This window comes from Cygnus atratus, chromosome 2 (genome assembly GCF_013377495.2).
Source record: "Cygnus atratus isolate AKBS03 ecotype Queensland, Australia chromosome 2, CAtr_DNAZoo_HiC_assembly, whole genome shotgun sequence".
In the NCBI taxonomy this organism is placed as follows: Eukaryota; Metazoa; Chordata; class Aves; order Anseriformes; family Anatidae; genus Cygnus; species Cygnus atratus.
The window spans coordinates 70,433,950-70,460,586 of NC_066363.1; the positions used below are offsets into that span (position 1 = coordinate 70,433,950).

At 41.4% G+C, this 26,637-nt stretch overlaps 1 protein-coding gene across 29 annotated transcripts in view; it reads right to left on the reverse strand.

Moving 5' to 3' along the window:
* Positions 1–530: 530 nt before the first annotated feature.
* FARS2 (phenylalanyl-tRNA synthetase 2, mitochondrial) overlaps positions 531–26,637 on the reverse strand; it is a 258,563-nt gene continuing 232,456 nt past the window's right edge. For 28 of the 29 annotated variants that reach the window (XM_035560308.2, XM_050708636.1, XM_035560290.2 and 25 more), the window contains one exon: positions 12,377–12,702. In XM_035560308.2, the coding sequence (XP_035416201.1) occupies positions 12,564–12,702 (139 nt within the window). In that variant the 3' untranslated portion in view covers positions 12,377–12,563. Of the gene's footprint in view, positions 685–12,376; positions 12,703–26,637 lie in introns of those variants that run through there. The other variant, XM_050708627.1, reaches the window with a different exon arrangement.

Below are 26,637 nucleotides of genomic sequence, written 5' to 3' on the forward strand. Positions count from 1 at the left end.
TTTTGTAACCACATCTCTCCTTTTACCTAATATGAATTCAACATTTAAATAGGAAACAATAATCTCTGACTCACCTGTGCTGTGATTTTGCTGCTAGATTCCAGATGAGGCCCCTTCCCCCCCTTTCCAGCCTCCTCATACCAGCAGCCACCAAGCAAACAGAGGTAAGGGATCTACACAGCCTCTTGCCAGAGGACAGTCTTCTCCCCAAACAAGACAGTATAACCAGACTAAATGCTATATCATGTAACAGCAGCTGATGAACAACCCCCGGTCTGAGAGTTTCTTGATCATGTTATTAAGAAAGGTAAGATTGCAAAGATGCGTAAGTGAAGAAGGAATATAAGTTCTATTCACAAAAAAAGTGTAGGAACACGTGTCTGATTGAAAGTCAAATACTAATATACAGTCTAAGTCCTAGGACTACTTGAAAGATTTTGGACATAGACTTTTTGAGCCATTTCAGGGGAACCTTGCACTTTCAGCAGGTCACGTGGTGGAAGATGTTGGCACAGCCATTTTGTCAGCTGTTGTAACACTAAGAACCTGCAAGTCCTGAGAACTCCAGACCATGAAGTGGTCTTTTAGAGGCTTTCAGCCTACTGGTGGTTTTCAAGCTGTTGACTTCTCACCAGCACATAAGAACGCAGCTAGTCCTCTAACATCTCTGAATACTTCATCCACCTGGAAAAAAAAAAAAGAGAAAAAAAGACTGTCACTTTATTTTTTAAATAAATACTTTTAAGCTCTGATATTTGGAAAGTATGAGAGTGGCAGAATTTTGTCTCAGGCTTGAATGGGTATTTTGTTCTGTTGAAATGCTAAAATTTCTGGTGGATAAAAGTGAAAACTCTACATCCAACCAACTTCTGTGAATAATAAGAATAAAAATATTCAGAGGAAAAAATTGACTGATTTACGTATGACTAGATAATACCCCAAGTAGCTAAATCTGTAGTGACTATTGCATAAAAATCTTGAATATTGGATAAATCTGTCTAGTGATATGTAAAAACCAGAGGTAGTCAAACTATATAGTACCTCAGCTGCTCAGTAATCAATCACTTTATACAGTAACATTTGCCATCTTCATTAACTAATTAATAGTGTTTGACTAATTGTGAAGTTAACAAATATTACATTAAACAAATTAAACAGATAATGTAAATGAGATCAAATAATTTTTAATGTCATGTGAGTCAGTTCCACGGTGAGCATGTGGCTTCAGAAGGATGACGTGTTCAATGCGCAAGTTGTCACCTAGCTCATCTCCTTCCTCTTTCAAGTCAAATGACTCCTCAAGGCTGTCTTCCAAGAAAGTCTAAATTCAGGCAGAATAACCAAACAGAACTATGCTAACATCTGTATTCTGGCAATTTTCTTTCTTTTAACTCTGATTTGTGAATGCTTATTTAAGAAAACAAAAAATAAGAAAATAGTCGATGTCCTCCATATGAATGACAACCAACACATTTCACTTTAAAATGACAATATTAAAAAACAGCTAATAATACATTCAGTTTTTCCAAATTGCCTTTTCTAGTTCCATACACAGATGCTACTATTTCACATTTTCAGACTTTTCTTTTCCAGTGGGGCTTTGCTACGCTAAATGAGAGTCCCCCTGTCCTCCAGCAATTCAGAGAATGGAAGTCAGGACTCACAAGTCTTGAGATAAAAACTACACAAAGAGGCAGCCTTTGCCTATGGCAGTTTCATCCAGGCATCAGGCCCACAGAAAGATGTTATGACATGAACCAAATATCTAGGGCCAACAGTCTGAAAAATAAAGCTTCTGTAAGAAACACTCTGAAAAGTCACCAAGAGGTGAGTGTGAGGGTGATGTGGGCCAAGAGAACCAGCAATGACATGACCAGCAAGAGTGACTTCGTGCCTGTCCTTGAAGCCAGTCCAAAGTGGCTCTGTTCTGGGTCATGCTAGTTCATCAAACTTCTCCCTTCTTACCCCAAAGCAACCAGTGAAGCCAAATCAATATTGCCAGAATCTCCTACCTTGAAAGCAGAGACATGGGGAAAGGCAGTTGCAAAAGAAACCCATGCGTACATATTTTATCAGTTAATGAAATTCTTCCAAATGAAACCAATTCTTGTATAGTTTCAGTTATAGAAGTTACTCATCATATTCCACACTAAACTGCCGCACTGGGTTGCTGTTTGCCACTAAAATGGTCTGTTTCAGTCCAGTGGTCAGTACATTTTAGATTCAGCTGAAACAATTCTTGCATTACATGAATGTACACGTGCACACACCCAACCTGAAACGCGTTTTTGGATCTTTCTGGACTACAGCAGCTCTAACAAAATAAGTCACTACTGTAATTATTACCCATGTAACAACTTTCCCTTCCCCATTTGCAATGCTATTTTTGAATAGCACCACTGGCCTAAGGAACACTCAATCTGTCACTTTTTCTTACTATTAAATAAACCTCCAGTTTTTTTCTTAGTTCTTGTTAATCTTTTTTCTTTTCTTTTCTTTTTTTTTCCTTTTTCAGTTTTATCTCCATTTTACCCTCTGAGCTTAAAACAGTCAAAACTCGTTATAGAGAACATCATACCATAGGAATTTGAAAAGGAAGGCACCTATTAGATCACCAGTACATCTTTCTGCCAATTAAAGATTGTTCTCTGGACTACCTTTTTTTAATACTTTGTCCAGTCTAGCTTTAAAAGGGACCAAGCAGTTGGGCTCCTGTCCTTTCCCTCGGGAGACTGCTCCACAGCAAAATACATCTCACTGTCAGGATATTTTACCTTACATTCAGCCTGACTGTCACACCATTAGCCCTTGTTACATCCCTGCATGTCAGGCTAAAAATTCCTCTCTTGTGCTTGGGAGAGTGGGAGGGTGTTCGTACTCATCAAAGAGCTGCATGTCTCACAAACCACACATTTGTTAGTCATTCCTTAGCTAGGCTGTGCATCGTTTTTAATTTGAACTCATCTACCTGTGCTTCCACCTCTCCTGATCAGTTTTGTCACTCCTCTAAAAATCTCCCAGATTTGTCAGAACCCCTCTGGTTACTGGTGGCCCGGTGTTGACTGTGTGGGTTTATTCTGGGATCTGGGACACCAGGTGAAGCTAGTTGGCAGGTTCAGACCAATCCCAAGCATGTTTTCTTTTAACACAGCTGAACTGTTTGCCACAGGATGTGAATGACAGAAGTTTACATGGGTACAAAGGGAAACCAAATAAGTTGATGGAAGAAAAATAATCCATTGAGAACTCCTAAATATGTCATCATATTGAGACAATAAAAACAAAATGCAGTTAGATAACCCAATGAAATGCTTTCAAGCATGCTTGCCAGCCTTTCAAAAGAGGAAATATATTTCAGTCATCACCACATGAGACTTAGTTCTCATGGCACCCTACGAAAATGTGCCTGAGTTAAGTCACTCCAATACAAGTGCTAGTGGTGAGCACTGGCCTGGGTGCAGGGCAGGACCAGAGTGAGAAGAACCACTGCTGTTCTCTGCACCATCATACCTGGAGCAATGCACCTGCAGGGGTAAGCCTTATCATTATCCCTCCGCACAGCATATCCAAGGTGCCAAGGTGTGGTTGCTGCGAAGGTGCCCCAGGCAGCAACCATATAGCTCCTGATGTAGTTTTGGTACACACACCAGACTGATGTCCTTGCAGAAAAAGCATTCACAAAGTACCAAAGGTGTGTGAACATGCTGCCGGTTGTCCTGCTGGCCTCACCCAGCACGTGCTCTGGAAAGGAGAAAGGGCTGGGCATTAGTGAGGAATATTAAAGGCCTGGTGGCCCTCCTTGCCTCCCAGTTTCCTTCCTTAATACTTAGTCTCTCAGTCACTGCTGTACTTCTGGTTTGATTTTGCAAAATCAGGTGGAGACAGCATCCAGTGTAATTTATTAGATGCCACTGCAATGCAGAGAAGCAGAGTAGTAAAAAGAGGCCTCATCTTGCCCAGTGCTGCAAGGATCAGGTAAAGCAGTAAGGTCTACTCTTCCTTTACTGCTGAGGGCACCCATCACCTACAGAAAGGGACTCTGGTACTGGATCAAAAGTGCCTTGGGAACACCTGGATTCAGGACTTAATCTGTGGCACCAGACAAAACCCTCAGCCCCTCCAGCCTTCAGTTTGTGTGTCTGATAAATGTGTATGATTTGATCCTTATTTGAAAAAAGTTTCAAAATCCTTAAGATCTTGCAAGAAAGCTATGGGTTATCATCCCTATTAAGGAAAAGTCTCACATACATGGTCAGATTGGCCCCTCCTTTTCAGGTCTGTCACTAAGTGAAGGGGTTTCATAATAAGCCTATCCTACCCTATTTACAGGGTGTGCTTTCCCAGAGGGCTTTCTGCATGGGGCTCCCTGCACAGTGCTCTGCCTTTACTTACAAAATACCTCAACAGCTATGCAGGAAAGGTCACTGGGATCATGAGGGCCTAGGATGGAGCTCACGATCTATATGAGGAGTGCACAGAACCCTCGGACTTGAGTTTTTCCTATTCAGAAAGACTGCAAAGAAGATCTTTTTTTTGGCTTAACATCAGCCTGGATTGTAGATGTGGTTTCCAGGCGGAAATGGCCATGCACAATGCCGTCTGCATTTACATCAGACAAATTACCTCTTCCCTAGTAGCATGTAACAGGTGCCACCTGAATGCAGGGCAGAAGTGCTCATGGGGTATAGTTCACATCTATTCACCACTGGGAAATGTCAGTACTTTTCTTCTGTTCCTCACGTCTCCATTGAAACATTACTGCTAGGAGAGGCTGCACTGTGTCTGGACATCCTCTCGTCCAGTTGATCTACTTCATAGCCCAGAGAAAGTAGTAGCAATCAACAGGCCCTGCAAGTTAAAACCCACTGTCACATCTGTTATCCTATCCTCTTCAGAGCTTTTTCCTCTTGGCAGGTAACAAGGTTCCTCTCAAGGACTTGATTGGCACATCTTATGGTGGCTCTCCTGCGACAAGCTGAACTCAAGGTAGGAATTTCTCCTCCCTGTCCCAACCATGTGTTGCCATCCTTGGCCTTGAAGTGGACCTCATTCCAGGTCTCACAGGCAGCCCATCCACTATGTGGACAGAAGCCCACTCACAGATGTGCTGGTTCCTGCCCAGCTTGGCAAACCCATGTCCATGCACACAAACCCTCCAGAAGGCCGTGTTGCTCCTGCAGAACAAGCCCCCTGCTGCAGGCCAGGCCACTTGGGCCTGGGCTGGGGGCTATCCAGGCAGAGGGCATGCCACCTGCTGAGCACTTTGAAGTCCTGATTCCCCTGATGATATACTTCACAATAGCCCTAAAGATGCTTAATAACTCCAACGCTGTGAACAGTCAAGGAATTCAGTCTGTATCACAGAAAGTGTTAGAGAATAAGCAGAGAATGCACTGCCAAAGACTCTAGGATGTGTGAGCAACTGGAAAGGAAGCCAGAAAACTATGAAGCAATTTTCCAACATAAATGAAAGAGCCTTCAGTGACAAAGTTGCCCTCTGTCGGAGCCTCATATGCTGCACTGATGTGGAAATGTTACCATTGCACAAGCCTGCCCTCTAGTAAAGATCAAAACTGATTTTTATTAATAAGAGGCTAGGATTTTACTTTATTTTACTTTATTTTTAATTAAAGCAGGGCACTTAAGTAGTTCAAATTTATTTTATAAATCCAACCTTTCTATCATGCCACCTTTCTTCCCACAAGGCGGAAAAGACCTGCATTGTCACCAGCAACCAGGTGTTGCAAAGCAGCCTAAAACAGATGCCAGAAAGTCTTTCTGCCTGAAAGGAAAGCATCTCAAGTGGGAAAGGGAGTTCTCTCTGACTAAAAATTCGATTGCTCTTTGAAGGGAGAGTGCTCAGAAGACTGTTGGCTCTCTGACAGCAGGAAGCATCAGAAAGTATTGAATTTTTCTTGGAAAAAGGTGATTATCTGTGCATTGGAGCAGAGCAGCAGGAGACAAAAGTCTCTAATCTCACTGAGTATGGTAAACAACAATGCTTTTGTATCTGCAGCACAGAAATAAGGGTCACATCACCCACTCCAACCTATTTCATGTGTGTGTGTGTGTGCAGCACACAAGTAACATAATTGTGCTAGGTGCTGAAGATCTCCTCAGAAATGCTGGGCTGCCCTCCTTGTTCAAAAATAAGAGGTAATGCTTTTAGACAAGAAACAATAGGAAATAGTTTAATTCTTAACCAAATTCACATTTTTTTGTTTTCTAGCAAGCGGAAATGAATGAAAAGTGATGCGGACTATAAAGCACAATAACACAGCAGCTTGTAAACACACAAAAGGCTGCTGAAATTATTTAACAAAAACACGTTTGTAATCATATTCTGGAAGAATGCGGAGGACACCATGCTGGGCATCAGATTCTGACTAATTTGTTGTTTCCCCTGTCTGAACTTCCATTACTGATACACTTATGCTAACAATCTTCACTACAACCCTATTTCTCTGTCTCACCTTCCTACAGAAGCAAGGGTATGCGCAATGGTGATGGGCATCCATCCTTGCACTGCCAGTGACCACCACTGACTTCTGAACCCAGGGGAATAATCTCAACCACACTGGACTTCAAGGTGAAGGTCTCCAAGGCACGACATTCTAGCAACCCCTGTAAAAAACAGCAGCTGTGCTGAGTACAGAGACCCAAAAGTGAAGTTCCCACAGAAACATTAACCCACGTGCACAGGGGCCATCAATCTGATTTGCTCCATGCCACCAGAGGGGACGAAGTCTGAGCAAATCTCCAGCGAAGCACCTGGCACTGAACAGGGCACTGTGGTAGAAAAGGGGAAAGGGGAAAAAATGAGCTTCTGGGTCATGGAAAGGAGCTTAAATAGCATTTAGGAGGTTGTAGAGGCAAGGAGGCATTTCAAGGGAGGGCATGATGAAGTAGGCCTCAGAGTACTGTGGGCACATGGCATAAATTTGTAGGCACTCAGGCCCACCAGTGCTCCTGTGCAAGGCAGGCCTTGTGCTTGGCAGGTCGGACACTGGGGAGATGGTTCTGGAGAGCTGCTTGGTGATCTCAGATGGCCCCATCCCTCCTGAAAGCACCCACCAAGCTGCTGGACACCTGGCAAAAAGGATCTTAGAGAGGGTACAGCAAGTTAGACCTTCGACTGAGTTAAACTTCAGTCAATTTACATCCCCTTGTGACCTGAAAGACACGAACCAACCTACAGATTGCATGGAAACACATTTCCATTCCCACACTGACTTATTCGATTCCTGCACTGAGATCTGTCAATAAAGATCTTGTGAATGACTATTAGTTTCTCTACCACCAGTGAGTACAGATTTGGTATGGGAATCAATAACCCCTTAAATTAATCATCAGTTACAACAATAACAGATGACCAAAAAGCTTGGCTATGCATGCTAATTATTTACTATGTGCCTATGCGAAGGCAGGCAGCCAAACGCACATCCGTGCCTCCCGGAAGCATAGTGGGAGAGAGAGGGGGAGGGAGAGAGGATAATTCAGTGCTTTAAGCCCAGGACATCAGGAAACAACTCTTCCCGCCTTGCTGCTCAACTACAGTGTGATCTCTTGCTACACCTTTTCGCCTCTCCCAAAACAACACCAGTGTCACCATGGCCGCTGAGTGCCAGGTTTGAAAACGTTTCAAGTGACTAAACATTTGGAAAGATGCCCAGTGGGACTTTCAAACCTGCACAGACATCAACAAAATTCCACAAGCAGTTATCTGTATCTGTTGGGGTCTCAAAATCTTTTAATCCTGGCCCTTTGTCTCAACGTGCCTCAGGTTTTGACATCTGTAGATGAATAACTCCTCATGAGCAAGCAGTGATTCTACTGAAAAATGACTGCATAGGCACCAAATCATGAGAGGCATCTAATTGATGTTTAGCTGCAGCAAATACCAATACAGTGCTTCTGGCTGTATCACACTGTGATACATGTGAAGCTGCAGACACTAAATAAAAAGAGAACAATCTACTGCCCATTTAAGTGGCAGCTGCTCTGGATGACTGCAGTGCTGCCCAGCAAATTACTGAGCAGGCAGAGGCGCAATTCCCTGGACCACGTGTTAATCACCTGCATCCAGAGGGTGAGCACAGAGAGACCCCGCAGTAATGTGGTGTGGGAGCACAGGCTTTAGTCTGTGGTATGATAAATCTCCCTGCCTACAGCCTGACACTGTTTCTTCACCAAAGTTACACCAAACTTTAATAGTGAGAACTGTAAGAGAAGGAAAACCAATGCAAGCAAAACCAAAATGAGAAAGCCAGGTCATGGCCAAAGTGATTTTAACACAGTTTTCCAAGTATAAAAGGCACACTAAAACAGACTCTACTTAGTTAACAGAGGGCATAAATAGAATAGCAGAGGCCATCTGACAAAGCATAAAAGCATGAAAAGTGCCAACCACGGGACCACATCAGATGTTAACGATGATCAAACCTTGCACAGCAGATTTTGGAGAAGTCAATGCCTTCCCCCAGCATATGCCCGCGCTCAGTGTTGAAGTGCAGTTTTCTCTTCTGAGATACTCAGCTCAAAATTCAGCTGTAATTGCAGTCATGTTTAAAAGCTGGTAATGTGTCAATGACTGGTTTCTTGTGCGTCCTACAGATTTGTTCAAGGTCCTCATAAGAACATTTCAGTTCTGGTGACCTTTTAGAGGCAACACTCACAACCTTAAAATTTGATCAGGATGTTTGTGATTAGTCAGTATGGCCTGGTTTACATAGAAAGCAAATCCTTTTTACATAAAGAACCGTCTTTAGCAAAGAGAGCAGGTAATATCTGAATAAAACTCTCTGAGCTTTAAAAATACAGCTGCTTATTTCAGAGTTGAAGTACAAAATCCCTTTTTCTCCCAGATGGTAACAACTCTGATGGGGATAGTCCAGTGATATCAGCTAGCAGGTCTGTCACTGAAATAGCCAATACAGCCATTTTATATGCTTGCACTGAACTCAGCAGAACTTCCTCGTGCATAAAACTACTTCTGTGTCTGTTTGTGTGTGTATCTGTGTCGGGGCAAAAAAGACAGACAGTGTTTTCTAACCTTGGCCTAACTAGTAAGCACCAGCCATGCTCCAGTCACCTCACAGTGAAGACAAGGTTCTCCAGCTTTGCCCAGACATGAACTCAATGCATTCGACTTCGTTCTGTTTTCTTGGGGGGGGGTGAGACTCCCTGAGTTTACTGCACTGGACCACCATAGAGTCCTGGCTTGGTCATGAGTTTTTACCTCAAATCCGAAAGCTAAGCCCTACATGAATTTATCCAGGGGCTGGGACCAATTTGTCAATACTTGTGATAATCAGCACACCTGCACAGAGTAAGAAGCTGATAAATTCAGTGCTAAAGTATGGCCACCAATCTGCAGAAGGGACAGTAGTAACACTCTAAATGGAGGGTAAATCACCACAAAACCACCAGTGGTTTATGAAGTCTGGATTCTCAGTAAAAAGCTGTTTTCAGATTAGTGTAACTGTTTGATTGTGCCTGGCAATACTAGTTTATGGATGGCAGAGGTCACTGAAATCTCAAGGGTAAAAACACTGAGCAATTTACTACTCACAACACTTTTCCATTGCAGTGCCTTTAACAAGAACATCAAAACCAGATAAGTCTCAGTGCACTGTAAATCTGATGCCAGTTTACTGGGAATATCCCAAACTGAGTGTTAAAGCAAAATCTTTAGTCTTCCAGGAATCACAGATAACTTGAAAACCAATGGCAACTATGAACAAAACCAGCACCCAGAACATTAAAACAGTACACAACATTCAGTCAAAGAAATCCCCAGCCTGTTCTCCTGGGGACATGTTGCATCTTTTGCTACAATTGATTTTTTTCTCTTTTATTAAAGGACGCTGATATAAAACCCAGCGGCACACAAAAATAAACACAGACAGTTGATAAAAACAAGAAGCAGGGCCTTGTGCCTGCTGCTACACCACTCAGTCGGTATGCACACTAATTAATCAAATGCTTTTCCCCTTAATATTTCCACATAGCATGGTATCACTTTAACATTTAGGAACTCACCCACCTTTACTAGACCTGTAGCCTATCCAATTACAGCCATTGCTTACAATGTGGGCCAGTGAAATATCAAGGGATGTTCGTGAGACAGACTGTAGGGTAGCAGAGTAGAGGGTGAACTAGCCTGTTGTTCCTGGTCTTCAAGCTAGTTTACATACCTTTGTGCCGTGTCTTAGGAAAAAACAAGGGACAGGTGAGGGTAGCCCTTTCTGTGACAGAACTGGTCAGGGACTGTACAAAGGACTGTCCTCAGTCAGGTCTTTTACATTCTCGCCAGGGATCAGACCAGCCACTGAGATACTGGTAGCATCATCTGTCTCCAATCAACAGTAAAATAAATTATGGTTATCACACCCTTAGATTCCCATGGGCTCTCTGCTGGTATCCACAAGGGAGCATGTGATTTCACATTACTCAGTTTAGAGTCTGCTACTGCCCATAGCAAATTTCCCTGGTAAAATCAAGGACAGGTAAAGAAGGAAAAGTCATATTTCTCAAAGGACAGTGGCATAAAATTGCAACTCCCATGCCTTCTGATCTGAGGTCTACTTTGCTAGTAGTGGTGAATCTCTGCCAAAACAATAGGCTTTTAGATTCGATTAATCCTAGAATATACATGACAAAGGCTTACTTAATCTAAACACACACAAGCATTCCTATTAAGCTCACAGCCAGTCCATCTGATTTTACAGGCCTTAAAATCCTTCATATAACTGAATCAAACTTGCTCCTGGTTGTTGTTTTTTAATTTGAATGGTTCACATTTTGGTTTGCATGAAAGCTGCTGCTATGTAAACAACCACTCCAGAAGATGATCCCATGGTTTTAGGTCAATCTCAGGGACAACTCTGTTGCAGTGACATCTGTGGCTACAGTGACAAAGCCTTGTTGTCTATTTTTCTCCTCCTTGCGTTCCCCAAATTTCTATGCCCCATTATATTTTGGTACAGCAGATAGGTTCTAGCTCTTTCCATATTCAATACCACCAGATAACATCCACATAATTTGCTGCCCCATGTGGTAGCATGGATCAGGCCCTGTCTTGCAAAAATTACTACTCAGTGCAGCTCAGTGTAGTGGTCCTCCTCAGTGGTTCTCACTGAGAATCCTGAAATGTCAAAGGATGAAGGAGACAGAGAAAGATCAAACGGGCTAAGGGATCTTAGTTGATCATGCTTTAAAAATAAACAAGTAGGTTTTTCTGTTGACTAAATGGCACCCATTCTGTTGCCTTGTAGACAGGCTAGCATATTGTTTTCATAATCAAGTTATTTGGATGACACAACAGCAATTTAGATTAGGATTTGTTTACACAGCTAAATATGTTGAGCAATGAAATTGAAATGCGCTTTCTGCTTCTGTCACATCTGCAATAGTATCTGGCTTCTTATGGTGGAGTACCAGCTCACTGCACAGATGTTTCTTGATAAGGTATAAATCAGCGTTAGATGCTGTTTATTGCAGTGCTTTTACTGCCTTCTTCCCTGAAGGAGGGAATGTTTCCTGCACAGCAACCAGATGTGAGCTGCAAGACTGTATGAATACCATTGCTAGTAAAAACAGGTCCCATATTCCGTATCAGCATCTGCAATAGCTCCTCAAGTATTTATCAGACCATTTGAACAGTTCTGCAGAACCTAGCATCATACCACTACCAAAATTTACTTAATTATAACCTGCAATGAAAAAGTCAAGCAATCCATAAAGTGACTACTGTCTGAAATAGAAGGAGATTCCATTTCAGTTTGGTTTCATTCCTTAATCATCAAGTTTCCGAGCAGATACTGCCCCTAGAAAATAAGATAAGGGAGCTCCTCACCTGGGGAAGGTGCACAGCTCTGAGTGCCTCGGTAAGTGACTCCACTCAGTTCTGTAGGAACAGGGACATCCAACAGGAAAGACTCAACAAAGGCCTAGCATTTGAAGAGACCCAAGTCCAGCCCTAGAGCCACACTCTCTCCTCCTTCTCTGTAGCAGATGAAAGCAATACCCAGGGTCTCTGAAGGTCCGAGAGCCAAACTTTGCAAGGTGTACCTCTTTGAAGGTTTCTTGAAGCAAAACCTGCCATTCCTTATTAAGAAAGAGGGAGGGGTGGAAGAATAAAATAGTTTTTCTTCCCTGAGCTAAGCTGTGTCTCTGTTTTGCTTCACTCGTTACACGGACAGAAGATCCTGTCACCCAGAAATAATGCCAAGTATTTACAGTTTAATGGAACCCAGGGACCAATTAACAACACAGAAAACCACCAGGCAGTGTATTCCTTATTGTAGCAGGAGGGAAATCTTACATTACTGTTGTTCCCCCCTTACTTAAAATAAAGCACCAGTGCTTTGTCAATGATTTCTCAGTAGTAATGTTTATTATTTGGTAGTTTTGCCATTGCTTATTTATCAATTGTTTTCCATGTGCTAGGTTCAGTCACAGAATCCCTCTTTACTTGTACTCCCCACCCCAAAAAGAAAAAAAGAAACAAGGGGAAAAAAAAAAGAGAAAGCAACTGTCATTAGGGCTTCAGACTAGCAATGCTAGAACCTGCCCTCAACCCCAAGTTCTCGAACTGCTGATTCTTCAATAGCTTGATGGATACGATGCACCTCGTTCTGTGTTAAAGTCCTCTCCGGGTGACGGTAAACAATACGGTAGCAATGGCTGACCTTCTTTGTCCTACAAAACATAAACCAAAAGAGGAACCATAAATACATGTGCCTACAAATGCAAATACTCGAGGCTGAACACTTACCCTCTGGAGCATTTTTTTATTTGCAGACTAATTTTATTCCTGTTGCTTGAAAATCATCTTAATGCTAAAGTACACAGGCTGGAGAGGTGGGATTGAGCTGAATTTTAATTTTGGCAGAGTATTTTACTGAAGTCCACCTTACATTTCCACTTGTTTTTGCTGTGGGTCCTTTCTACTCCCACCCTCTGCCAGATACTCATACTGAAAACAAACAAACAAACAAACAAACAAAACAAAACACAAAAAAACAACCAACTTTGAGAGAAACTGCTTGGCCTTCTACATTAAAATGTGCCTCACAACAGGACACAGACCTCTTCTGGTTCACTGTGCCAGCTCTCCACCAGGAAGTTTAGATAGGAAAAAACAAGAGCAAAAGGGCTGCCTGTGTCACAGGCAAGGTTGACAGAGAGCAAGGCTGAGCAGGAGCTGCCAGCCAGCCCTGTATGAGTTAACTTCAGCTGGGTACTTCGGTGTGTCAGCTTCTTACCAGGATAAACAAGCCCAGGAGGAGGGCTATGCTAACACGACTGAACTGCTGCTGACACCATAATTCTCATTTTGGTGCTAATGTGGCAGTCTCTAGGGAGCACTGTGCACACACATTCCCCTCAGACCAGTGGGGCTGGCCGTGACAGATCAAGGAAAACACTGCTCAATCTCCACGTGCTGGCAAACTGTTAGCTAACGCAGAGCATCTCAAGCCTCGCCATCCAGCCTCCAGCACAGAGGAGGGGGCTCCATACACAGACGCAAACACAGACTAAAGCATTCATTTTTCAGCTGAGGTGATGTGGGACATTGCCCTCCTGCTCCATGGACAAAATGGTGGATGCACCCTGGCGTGAAGGGAAGAAGCCGTCCTTCCCACCAGTTGCCATGAGGTAGGGCTGCAGCCCTCACAGAGCTGCTCAGGATGGCTTTCCTGTAAAAGTGGCCACAAAAGGAACTGCCAACACCACACACCACGAGGCTGGCCTAGCAAAGTAGGGACAGCCCAGCAAACTCAGGAAGAAACAGGGCATAACATGACAGCAGGCACAAATGTCAACATTTCTTACCCCTTGCTGTGGAAAGGAAAAGGCAAAAGAGACCAGCAAAAAGAAAGAGGGAATGATGGAAATTAAAAATTAAAATATATATATATATTTAACAGTTGCTGAGTTGGGCAAAGACAAGGTAATGCAAAGCTAGGACAAACCAATAAGCTGAATAAGAGAGAAAAAATCTGTGTGAAGAGAAAGAAAGGCATGTAACAGGCTTGCTGTCTTGCTCTCCATCAAAAATAGGCCACAGTACGTAGCTCCTGCACGAAAGGGATATCTCTATAATTGCAGTGCTTGTATTACTGCATTTACATGGCAGATGAGGCATCCTTTTTTTTTGGTTTCAAATGGAGCCCACACAGCTTCTACTTTCAAAGGTAACCGTTGCAGTGAAAGATGGAAAATCTGAGAGGGAAAAATAAAGGGAAACTGGAGATCAAGTACTAGATGAAAGGATCTCCCAGACTAGCAGAAGTTTGCATTTAATGGTGCACAGAGGCATTCATCAAGCTTCAGATCATCTCTTTCCTGAAAATGTTTCAGGTCAGATATCATGTTTATTATGACTACTTGATTAAAACTAAAGTTATATGTGCTCATGTACAAAGATAAATCAAGATACTCATTTCAACATAGATCGTACTAGAAATAGGCACAGGTAGTTTTTATTTCAGAATAGCTATTTGATACCAACTTTGTCTCATTCAACTTTAGTGGGAAGCTTGCCCTGCACTCACTGGCAGTTTACAACAAAAAGATTATTTCAAATTAAAGCATTTCTCCTTTTTGTGTGCGTGTTCTTTGAAGATGAAGCAAGTTAAATCTGACTAGTACAGGAAAGGGCAAACTACATTTCATGAGATGTTAGCTGACTGCAGTTAACTGCTAAAAACCAGCCAAGAGCTTTCCCAAGGTGCAGGATAAACGCTGTAGAAAAGCAGTCTTCAAAAAAAGAGGGAGAGGTGTAACTGCAGAGAAAGTGTTGTTCTGCTCTGCTCCGCCACTGCAAAGCAGTTGAGAAGAGAGATCTGAGAGAAGCATGGAAATTGAACAAGAGGGGTTTGACCAGATGCTACACTGAAAGAGAGAAATTGGAGTAAGATTGGGGCTCAATAGAAAAAAAAAAAAACAAAACCAGGCTGGCAGACAACAGATTGTTGTACTTCAGCTTTTAAAGGTGTTACAGCAACCCACCTGAACAAAAAAATTTCCAAATTGATCTGGCTGAAAATCTCTTTAGAAGCTGTACAGTCACAAGCCCGATCCTGAACTCTTGTATATACTGAGAATATATCTCACAATGGAAAACTCAGTACTATCATTTAATGTGACGTGAACACAAGTTTGCTTACCATTTCTAAGCTGTGGTAGGGGTAACAACTACCACTGTTTCTTGACTGGTCGTGGTTAACTGAAGGTAATGATTTCTCTTGTCCCATGTGTTTACATAACCCTCTCCATCCATCCTAGCCAGCAGTTCATTCATGGGCAAATTAAATAGGTCACAACATGATGCAATAGTTTCTTGTGGGTGTTGTGGAAAACAGCATCTTTAGGACGCATTTAAACTGCGAAAGGACAGAGGTCTTACAGAGCAGCACTGGACTGGGGTTTGGTTAGATGTAACTGCAGTTAAGCATTGGATTGCATTACGTGTAATTAATCTAATTGCAATTATAGCCAAACAGTGATATAAATGCTAATACATATGGCTGGCTACACATCACTCACATGGTTGGTATGTTATATTTTTCTCTTGTCCTTTTAGCTAGAATTAATTGCATCTTTATTACTGATTAGAAAGAGTATAAGGGATTAATGATATTTCCATAAAGACAAGCTGTAAGTCTCAGAAAACTTAAGCATTGTTTTCAGAGTAGTATTAACTAACTTTTCAAGGCAGATGGGGACAAGTACTTCTTGGTCTTTTACTCCTCAATACCTACCCTGTCCCTCAAATTAAAATACTAGGCAACGAAATTTATCACTGCCATCAGCTGTGATTGGAAACAATTATTGTCAGCAAATAATACGTTTGCTGATTTCCCTTTTTGATTTGCTTGTGGTCTGCGAGGATGCTCAGAGTCACAGAGCATTTGCCTACCTTAAAGATAGCTCAGCTACTGCATAGTGGACTCTCTCCTGCTTGTCATGCTGCAGCCTGGTGATACAGAAGAAGCAGCTCTCTAGCTCTCTATCCCAAGCAACAGAAAATGTGAGGCCAAAACCAAGAACAGCAGCTTCATCAGGTTAAAAAAAAAAAAAAAGAAGAAGAAGAAGAAGTTTAACGGTGAGTGCATTAGGCTTTATTTATCTAAGCTGCACCTCCAGACAATTCCATGCAGCTTGCAGTCACGCGGACTCCTTCTCTCCCATTAGGCTTTAGCTGATCTCAGTGTCACAAGTCTCCTCTGCACCAGCCTGCGGCTTTCAGGTAATGAGATGCAGTGAATACAGTGAAGTACTGCTCAAAGGGAAAAAGAAGATAGGGATGTATTCTGAGGCCACAGGATTACAGTCAGTGAATAAACACTGAGGTGAAACAATGTCTAACACCCTTTCATGTGTTTTTTGGAGGAAACAGCTTTGCCTCGTGATATTAAGGAGCTGGCACACAGCTTCCTCCGTGTGCTAGAGAACTACTCACTGCCTGGTCAGATTCACTGCATGTGGCTACCCTGAAGGTCAGTGTATATGTTTTGATATTTCAGCCTGATAACTGAGCACAGCAAGAAATAAAGGGCATTGGTCTTCCCGTTGTCCTATAAAATGACCACAAAAGCAACCTGACACTGGATTCAGGGCTAGAATGAAAGGCTATGTCAGGCAATAAAAATTAATAACTGTGCATTATCTTCCCCTGCATGGAAGTTCACTGAATGATGTTTTAAATACAGATTGTCTATAAAGCTGACCCCAGAAGGTACCAATAGCAACACATCTGAACACACAGCCACTGGGCAACCTGCCTCAGTGGCTAGATAAAAGTAAGACACGGGGTCATTTGGTAACCAAAATGTTACCTAAAGAATAGATGTCTGGTATTGGCTCACCTATGTGCAATACTGTAGCAAGAATTCCCCATCCTGCACTTGAAGAGGGAGATAAAGGGCATCTGGGAGTTGGAGGGGAAAGAAAAGCACCGCACTTCTTAACTGTGTTCTATTTTATATCTGTCTTAAAGCACAGAAGCACAGAGACTTCTGTATGGAGGTTAGCCCTGCTCTTAAATGGGTAAGGACAACAGAGAACCAGACATTTTTCTAGAAAGCTGGATTTACTTTGAGGAATAGAAAAGTAGAGATGAGAATCTCCCACAGCATCAAGGAGCAAAAACAAGTACTCTGTCTTTTGTTCTCTGAGCGAGGCACTAAGCAGTACTATTCAGTGCCATATCCATATTGTACATTTTCCTACACAATCTTTTTTGAAATGAAAGACCTATACACACGGTAACACAAGTATTCAAGATTCTTTCTCTATGTTAACTGAGTTGTGTGAATGAGGTTCTTGGAGGCTCTCCCAATTCCTGCCACATCAGTTTTCATCCTATATCCCAAACAAAGATTCATTATGTAGTTACCTTACATAAACCTTCACACAGTACTCAGTGACCACCTACATATTTCAGAGTGATCAGGTCATGCTCTGAGGATGCAGAGAACGGATGAGAAAGGCTTGCTTTCTTTCCAACATTGTCCTGTGAGTTATGATAATGTGCAGGAAATGAAAATACGCTCATGTTACTGGAACCATAGCTGCTGGAGTCATGCAGAGAGCACAGCTTTGGCCTTGCATTGTGGATCAAACAGTTCCAGAATGGTTCTTGTTGTAAGCTGAAATGGGGAGAAATACTAAACTGCAAGAATACCAAACACGTAGATAGGTATTCTCAACTCATCCTTGTTTTCTTTAGACATGGAGTCTGACTTCATTTAGAACAGAAAAAACACCTTGAGTATAAGGCAAGTAAAACTCTCCTGCACTGAACAATCCAGGCCACAGATTTGATGTTCAACCCCTAGTGACACCACAGAAATCTCTTCCATCATCTCACAGAAACACTTTCAGGAAAGCCAACAGAAGCTGAATTCATAGCCATATCTATGTTTCCATGTGGTAGTTTCCAACAAGACTAATAAGGAGAGAGCATAGTTTAGATACCCAAGTCAGAAAGAGCCACCTACATTTTTTTCTCTGAAATCTATGAGAAGGAAGACCTTCATGATGCTTGGTAGATTTCGGCCCCAATGTCTGCATGAAACTCATTCGACACAGCTAAAAACTCGCTCTGAAGAATCTATCCAGCCAAAGCTTCTTCTTTCCCCATTTACTTTTGCTTCTCCACATGCCTGTCTTAAAAAGACAGAAAAGACTTCAGCATCCAACAGCACAGAGAAGATGTAATTACCTTTTCCTTTTTGTTCCATGCTTTCAGACCACGTCCACTATGATAGTAGGCACAACTGCTAAATGTCATACTATAAATTTTAAATTGACAAATAGCACTCTTTGCTAGGAACCACATCATGGAAAATGGCAAAAGGCTGGTGCTATATACCTTACTGTCAATGGCAAATAATTCAATTACCATGGTGATATGCATGTAGAATATACCCGTAATTTTCTGAACAAAGGCCATTCCCAAAGATGCATTCTCATCAGTCCTTTCAAATGCTAATACTCCATTTCTCTAGAAGAGTGTATTGTACACCAAAAAAAAAAAAAGTGCACTTTAAAAAATGGATGTGTTTTTGTTTAAGGTGACTTTGATGACAGTGAAAGGCACTAGATCACCTCCAGAAGAAAGAATTGACTTAAACCCACAGAAAGCAGGGAATGGTCATTTCTGTTGCAGAGCTTTTCCAGCCGACACCTGGCAGAATAATTCAGTTTCAAAAATAGTTCAGGTCAACATAAACCGTGTTGAGACCATCAACATTACTTGACCACTGTGGGTTTTTTTTTTGTTTGTTTTAATTTTAAAAGAGATGCATGTTCACTGACATAGAATTGGACCAAAAAGATTGCTATTGTATTTCACAAACTTGAGACTGTAATGGACTTTTTGCTGTTTTCCATTTGGACTTGGTGAAATCTGTGTCTGAATACTCTGAACCTCTGGCCTTTGCATTCATTCTTTCTTTAATATTAAATCATTTTAAGCTTATCTCTTAATCTAGAAAAAGTGTCAAAATTCTGCTATTAGCCAGGTTATTGAGAGAAATAAAGAGCACGGTATGGGATGCAGTGGCAAAGCACATAAATAACACCTGCTATTTAAGTTAATGAAAGTTAGATGAAAAATGCAAGCACTCATACTTTTTCAGCTTCTCAGTCACTAAGACACTGTCATGTAGCCTTAAATAGGATCTAACCCATTGTCATTATGGCTCATGTCAAGTATGAACCCACTGTATATCATGACTTTCCTTTTCTACCTAAATCTGTCACCTAATTTCTTACATGCCAGAAGAGACACAGCTATATACTGAAAAAATGTTTCACAAGCATCACCCAGAGTAGGAAGTCTCTTGGCTGTTAGATGCATTCACTAAAAGTTAATTGAAACAATTCAACCAATTATTTGTGCTTTGGCTCAGCACTTTGGCCTCTAGCTACCTTTTCTCATTTCAAGAGGCCACCTTGGCTTGTTGAATGCCAGCAAAAGAAGAACTAATGTGAGGGTGGTGCAGGGCTTTCTTCCATCAGCTCCCAAGCAGAAGGAACTCTTGTAAATGGAGCAAGTTACACAAAAAAAACTGAAAGAATATTTCCCTGTGCACTGTTATAGCTGTCTCAGTAACCAGCCAACAATGCAGTCAACCCATCTCAGATCCAAGCACTTCCCATTAAAGAGCTCTTAAGCCTCACAGCGCCAAAAGTAATGGAATCCATTACATTCAAGCAATGACAAAATACCACTAGTGTGAAGTATAGGAAGAACAATATCATTCTCCATTATACCAAAAGAGTATCCCATAGGATCACAAGCTAACCATGACACAGACTTTTGCTGCCATGGAAAAGAAGAAAAAAATTGCAAAGCTGTAGGGTTTGGGATTGGTGTTTTGTTTCTTTTTTTTTTTTCTTTTTTAATACAACTCATTGATTCCTTGAAGAAAGCAATGATCAATGGTTGTAAAGCAGGTGTAAAACCAGTTCTCAAGGGTATGGATTCCAGTACCAGTGCTTGTCCTTCTCCAATCTCCCCCTCTTTGGGAAAAATATTTATCAAGCACAGGTGACAAAATTCCCATCATATCTGATCCATACCAACACTAAGGAATTAATTCCACAGAGATTTAGATTGGGAAGTTCCCTTAGGGAAATTTTGCTCTCTCCAATCACACCAGGCCTCTTCAGTTTCTAAGGGCCCACCACTCCATCTAGTGAGTCAGTTCAAAATCCTGCTCTAAATCCAGGAAGATTCAAGAATAGGCTAGAGGCTGAATATCTTCAAGACTTGCTTTGCTGTCAGCACAGTAACCCTGGAGCACTCATCATGCCAGAGAGATGCAACTTTATGTACTTTTAATGGAATGAGTCTCTCGACTTACCAAGGCTGAGGCTTTCAGGAATAAAAGGAAGCCCTGCAGTGGGCATGCACACAAAGATCAGAATGTGTGCAAGTCATTGTGGCTCAGAATATGATAAAATAAACCTACTTCTTCTTCAGGGTTATCACTATGACAGATCCAAGGACTGCACAGGTGGAATACAGATAGGAAAAAACACACATTCTGATACAAAAACACACATACAAAATCCAGCGAAATAACTGCTACCCATTGCAGTGGCAAATGAGAAGGTTGTTTGGTAAAATATTTGGGACATTTAATTATGTACTAAACATAGAAAAATAATTGGATGCTGAAAATAAGAGAAAAAATGCTAGTCTCAGCATCACACAAGACAGAACACCTGTTCTGTATACAGCACAGAGTTTTGTATAGCTTCACTTTCCCTACATTTAACTGTGAAGGTTCAGTGTCAAATGCTTTTCAATGTCTAGTCATATTTTCACCAAAATAAAATACAAGGGGTAATACTTTCTGTTATTTTTTTGATTGAAATTTGACAACTATAGGCTAAATCATTTGCCAATCCAGCAACCAAAAGAACAAAATAACTCAGTTTGGATACTGTGCCTACACAGTACTGTGTGGTTCAGAAGCCATGGCAAGACTATATCTCCCATGAGAGGCCAAGGCCAAAAATTCCTATGATGAATCACACCGCTCTCTAGAAAAGAAACTCGGTTGACACAGCTGATGAAGAATCAGAGAATACTGAGAACAGAAGTGTGCAACACCTGAAAGTCCTTGCAGCACTGACAGCTGAAGTGTTTTGACTGCTAGCCAGCAAATAATATCAAATTCTTACAGAAGAATGTACATTTTCAGGGAGTAAAAGAAACAACTAATCAACATACTTTCTGTCACTGCTGGCTCTCCCACTTTTTCCACGTTTCTCCTGACATCCTAAATCACAAGTAATTTAAACGGAGAATGAGGCAGCTCTGGCAGCAATAGGCTCTGTGGATCTGGCAGAACTCCATGACTTAGACAGGACAGCGCACTGCCTTCCAGCACAACTGGCTAGCACTGGAAAGGGTGAGGGACAACCTGCTTGCAAAATGTACTGTTGGAAGATGCACTGCTTTTGCAGAGTTGTTGTGCTTCTTGTGTGAAGATACTATATTTACCTCCCCCTGAGACACAGTATGCAAGTAAAAGGAAGGAAGAGGGTTTGGTCTTACTTCTGTCAAACAGCAATATTTAATGGTTCTGTCAGTGGTGATTAGTCACAACAGTATCACCCAAAAGTTTCCAACCATTGGCAACTGAATTGCCATCTGGAAGCACTACAGAGTGACAACCTATCTCAATAAGTTGAACAAATCCAATGCGAGAGGTGAATTTGGCCTCTTTCAAACGTTATCTGAAATATTTATAATAAAAATGTTAAGTGTGATACCTTTTCAGTTCTTCTGAGTGAAAGATCAAAGAAGAGAAGTATAAATATTTAGCAGTTTTTTTCCCCCAACTACATGTTAATACTAAAGGCTACAAAAAAGTATTACTAAAAATAACATTGCTGTCAAATTAAAGTATATTTCGTAATCGAGTAAAAAGGGAATTTATATGAAAATTTTAAACAATTCATTCTCCTAAGTAATGAAGATGGATTGGAGTGACAGCAGGTTCAGAAGCATCTCTGTTGAGCACTCACAGAAATCAGAGTCTACAAAGTTAGGTGGCAGACAAGTGCAAGGACTGAATGTTGTTTCAGGTATTTATGTAGATTTCATCATTGAGATTACTGGTTTTGTCCTCACCACACTCAGGAGCTAGGTGGTTAAGATGGAAGAAACAGGAAGAGAGAAGCTAACAGGACAGAAGGATCTTTAAAATCAAGAGTAGAAGTGGAGAGAAATCACTTGCCCTTTTCGGATAAAAGCAACAAATTAAAAGCACCTGTCCCCCCAGGCAGCCTGCAGCATTCAAAGACAACTTTAAAACATTCACACCTGTGTGTGTGCAAGTACAGGGGGTACTCAATAGGCCTGCTTACACAGTATCTGTTAAACCTAGTGGAAATTTTGCAGCTGCTCCACAATTAAGTGTTGTTTATTACCTCCTTCCACTCCATACTTTATTTTTCTCTCAGAATTGTCAGGTTTTATGAGTCTTAATCCGTCTAACTGGATTTGTTTTGGAGATACAGAAATTCCCTACTTTCCCTCCCTGAGGGTAGTTTGGTTTCACACGGTCACAAGAAACCTGTTCTTATTGCTTTTTTGACAGTTGCTGCCCTGGGAAGACAACTCAGAAAAAGTCCTCAAAGTAAGGATGACTATTGGCCAGCAGATTAAACTGCTGTTAACACACAAGAAAACCGTCTGGCTGTTAAACAGGTTAAACAAACAAACAAAACCAACCAACCAACCAAAAACCCCTTGCTGGGTCCCATCTGCATGGATAATACACTTACACCACCATATACAACAAAAAGCCTGTGTGTTACAGGTGAGCCTTGCTTGGTTATTTTGAATATAATGGCGGGGGGGAATGTCAGAGCTGTACTGAAAATAGCTAAATGAGGACAACATGTAACAATCAAGTGCACTGGCCAGAACTTTTACAGCTGTCAAAACGAGCATTACTTTGGAAAACTCTAACTGCCATGTTTGGCATCTATATCATTAATGTTACGCCTACTCTTTGTGAAAAAAAAACTGTGAGCAATGATATGATGCTTGCAATGTGAATACCTCTTATGATAAGATTGTATGAGCATCACATAACAAAACACCATGTAGGCATGTAGACTAAAAGGTCAGGGCACAAAACGAGATGCTTCATTAGTAAGCACAATGAAATTATTGGTTTACTACTCCAGAAAGGAAAGAAAACCATTCATACATTGCATTAGAAAGATCAAAATACCGTTTTTCCTAAGACTTTGCAAAAAAAGGGCATCTGATCCTCTGACTAGCAGGAATTAATACCAGCAAAGAAGGGATAAGATTTCAGCCCAGAATAGGGAATACACAGGGAGCATTAGAGTAAATCAAATGTTCTTAAATTGTCCAAGCCTGATGAACTTTGCCCTAAGATACTTTAGGAATGAGTGGGAGAAATCTCAGAGCGAGCTTTTATCAGTTGTCTATGTGAGTTCATAGAAGGCAAGTAAGGTACCAAATATTTGGAAGAGGTCAAACAGAGTGTTTATTTCTGAAAAAAAAAAAACAGAAAACCAACCACTAGAAATCCAGGGGAGCTCTAGACCAGCTGTTTTTACTTCACATTCCCAGACAGACTCTGGTGCAGATAACCAAACCACTTGTAAGCACACCAATGATGTAAGACAAAAAAAAAAAAACACACACACACGAAAAAAAACAGAAAATATCCAAAAAAAAAAACACAAAATGCACAGTTAGGTAATAACCTGTTCATCAACATTTAAAAGGGCAGGAGAAGAAAGTGATAGGTTCAAATTGCAGTAATGTTTTGCTTGAAAATTTGCTTGGAAAGGCGGCGTAGTCCCTTATTGCTGGAAATCTTTAAGGACTGGTTATACAAGTGTCTGTCAGGAATGCTATAAGTAGAGCTGATGCTCCTTTGGAGTGGGAGGATGAACTACGTGGCAGTACTCTTCAATTCTCTAGCATAAAATGTAACAGTCTTTAAAATGCAGGAAGTTACTTGAGTAGCAAAGATAGCTCCAAACAAATATGCATCATGTGTTTGTTTATCCCATTGCATTAAAAGGAAATGGGGAAAAAAAAATGGTTCAGGAAGCCAAGCAGGTAGGAAATGGAAACCATTGCTACCATATGTTGCAAAAGCAATCTGTTACAGACACCACATTCCCAGGAAATACAGCAAGTAGGGAAAGCTTTACAAGGGGACGGCAGAGACTGACAGACTGAGAAGGGAAACGAATTCTCTGAAAACGATGCAACCTCTCTAGGCCAGCAACCCTTTCATTAGTGTTATAGACCACTGCTGAAATACAACAGACAGGAAAGCAAAGTGCTGCCAAGTTACTTTTCAGTGCCTAGAGCCAATGGAAAAAAACAAAACAAAACAAAAAAAAACAGAAAAGTCCACTCTGTAAGACAGTAACCCAAAGGGAGAATGTCACTCAGCTGTTTGTCTCCTTTGTTTCAGGGCTGAGAGATGCCTTAGGAAAGCTTTAAGGAACAGCCAGAGAATATGCTGTATATCCTTGATACACTGAACTGAAGCTTTCCCTTTTACATTTTTCTGGTTTTATATCAAGAACTTAACCCTTTGCTTTCAGACATCTGAATTCACATTCAAACCCAGACAATCTTAAACTGAGAAGGACAAGGTCTTTCTTCTAACAAAACAAAGCTGCAAACAAGCCTGCTGGAAATCTAAAACCGAAGGCAATTTGGGGAAGTCAAGGGACTAGGATACATCAGAGACACCAGTCCATGAATGAAGGCTGGTTGGCCCTGATGAGGACAGCTACTCTGGCAATGATAGCCTTTCTACATAGAAGCTGATTAACTTCATGTCTTGTTGGAGGTAGAGAAACTGAAAAATAGAGAGGAAATGACACGTCCAAGGACATACTACTGATCAGCTGATCTCAAAATAGGAATACGTAGAAATGTAATAGAAATCTCATCTTCTGGAGCCTCAATATATTGCTCTGAATAATCACCATGCCTTCCTTGTCTTTATACATGTTACCCTGCTTCCCCATCTTCATTCACTCTTGCTGTTCTGTATTCACTTATTGTACCTCTTCTCTCTATATACAATAGCTGCAAGGAAAGAGCTGCCTTTAAATTTCTCTATCAACATTGCCTTTTGCAGTAGGGAATAAGAGGCCATGACTCTGCTACAAAGAAAAACAACCCTGTGTACCTGTATAAGAATACATGCATGTAAACATATATATACATTCATAGCCATTGCTGCAAAGGCTAGTCTTCTAGTAACCTTTGAAAGTTTGCTTGGACTGATAAGATCACCGGCTTCACAGTAATCTTGATGTTTACTAAATCTTTCTCAGGGATAAAATGTTGATCTCATAAAAGTTCCATTGCATATGTGTTCCTCTGTTACTACATGAAATATGAAGTTGCCAAGGAACAAATAAATTATTTATGACTTATGCCTGTACAGTAACAAAGAATGGCTTAATGGGGGCATGTACCACTTTGAAAGTACTGCAGGCTGTTGTTCCCTGAACTGGAGACTCTCTTAAACAGGGTTTAGGAAGTATTTTCTTAAAAATTCTCCACAAAGAAAATAAAGATCAAACTTTTGACATGATTGTCTAAGTCGTAGCAGAAAGACACACATGCCACGGCTCTCCTGCACCACAGTCTCACATATGTCCCTTTCTTGTAGGTAAACCACTGTAATTTGCATACTGCTGCACCCAGCCAGCAACTACTACTGAAATTAGCGCAGCTATTCCTATGTTACTGACTTTAGAGTTATATAGGAAAAGACTGGTATTTATTATACATAAGATGCAGCAATTTGGTGGCCTGACCTCAAACACCATCATCTCTGCTAGTACATCTTCTTTGTTTGAACCATGGTAACAAACAGAGGAGGAGATTGTCCTGAGATTACAGGTAGCTAGCTACCTTGCCCGGACTCACCTCGAGGCCACTCCCTTAAGATCACCATCATGTTCTCTACCCTTCCTAATTCTTGTGATACTCAGCCAGGATGGGGTAACACAGCAGCAGCAGCATTGTGTTTTGAAACACAGTACCAAAGAATAGGAAAATCATTAGGCGTGAACACTGCTGAGGGTTGCAATGTTACTCATAGTCCCCTCTGGATCGTCTGCAACCACTGCGTCTCTCTGCTGCACTCACACACACAAGCTCTTCTCCCCAGCCAGTGACATCTCTCTGCAGAAATGGCTGAACAAACACAGGTGCTGGATGTGTGGATTCAGTGAGGGAATATAGATCCTTAAAAAGGAAGAGATGACAGAGGAACTCTGCAGCTGTTAACAGAAAGAAGATGGAGACCACAATATCCCTGTGACATTTTAGCACAGTGGTCTCTGTGAAAAGGTGAAGACACAGAGAGACAGTTTGGACAACCCAGCAAGATCGTATCAGCTGAATAGCACAAAGTAGATAAAGAGAGACACCTGCAAATCCCGTTCCTCAACTCCCCACGCACTTTTCATCCACAGGGTTTAATAAGTATAATGATGCCTGATATTATTGTGATTTTACTTTAGCATCCATATGAGGAAATGTTATCTCACCCTGCACTCATATAAACCTACCACAGA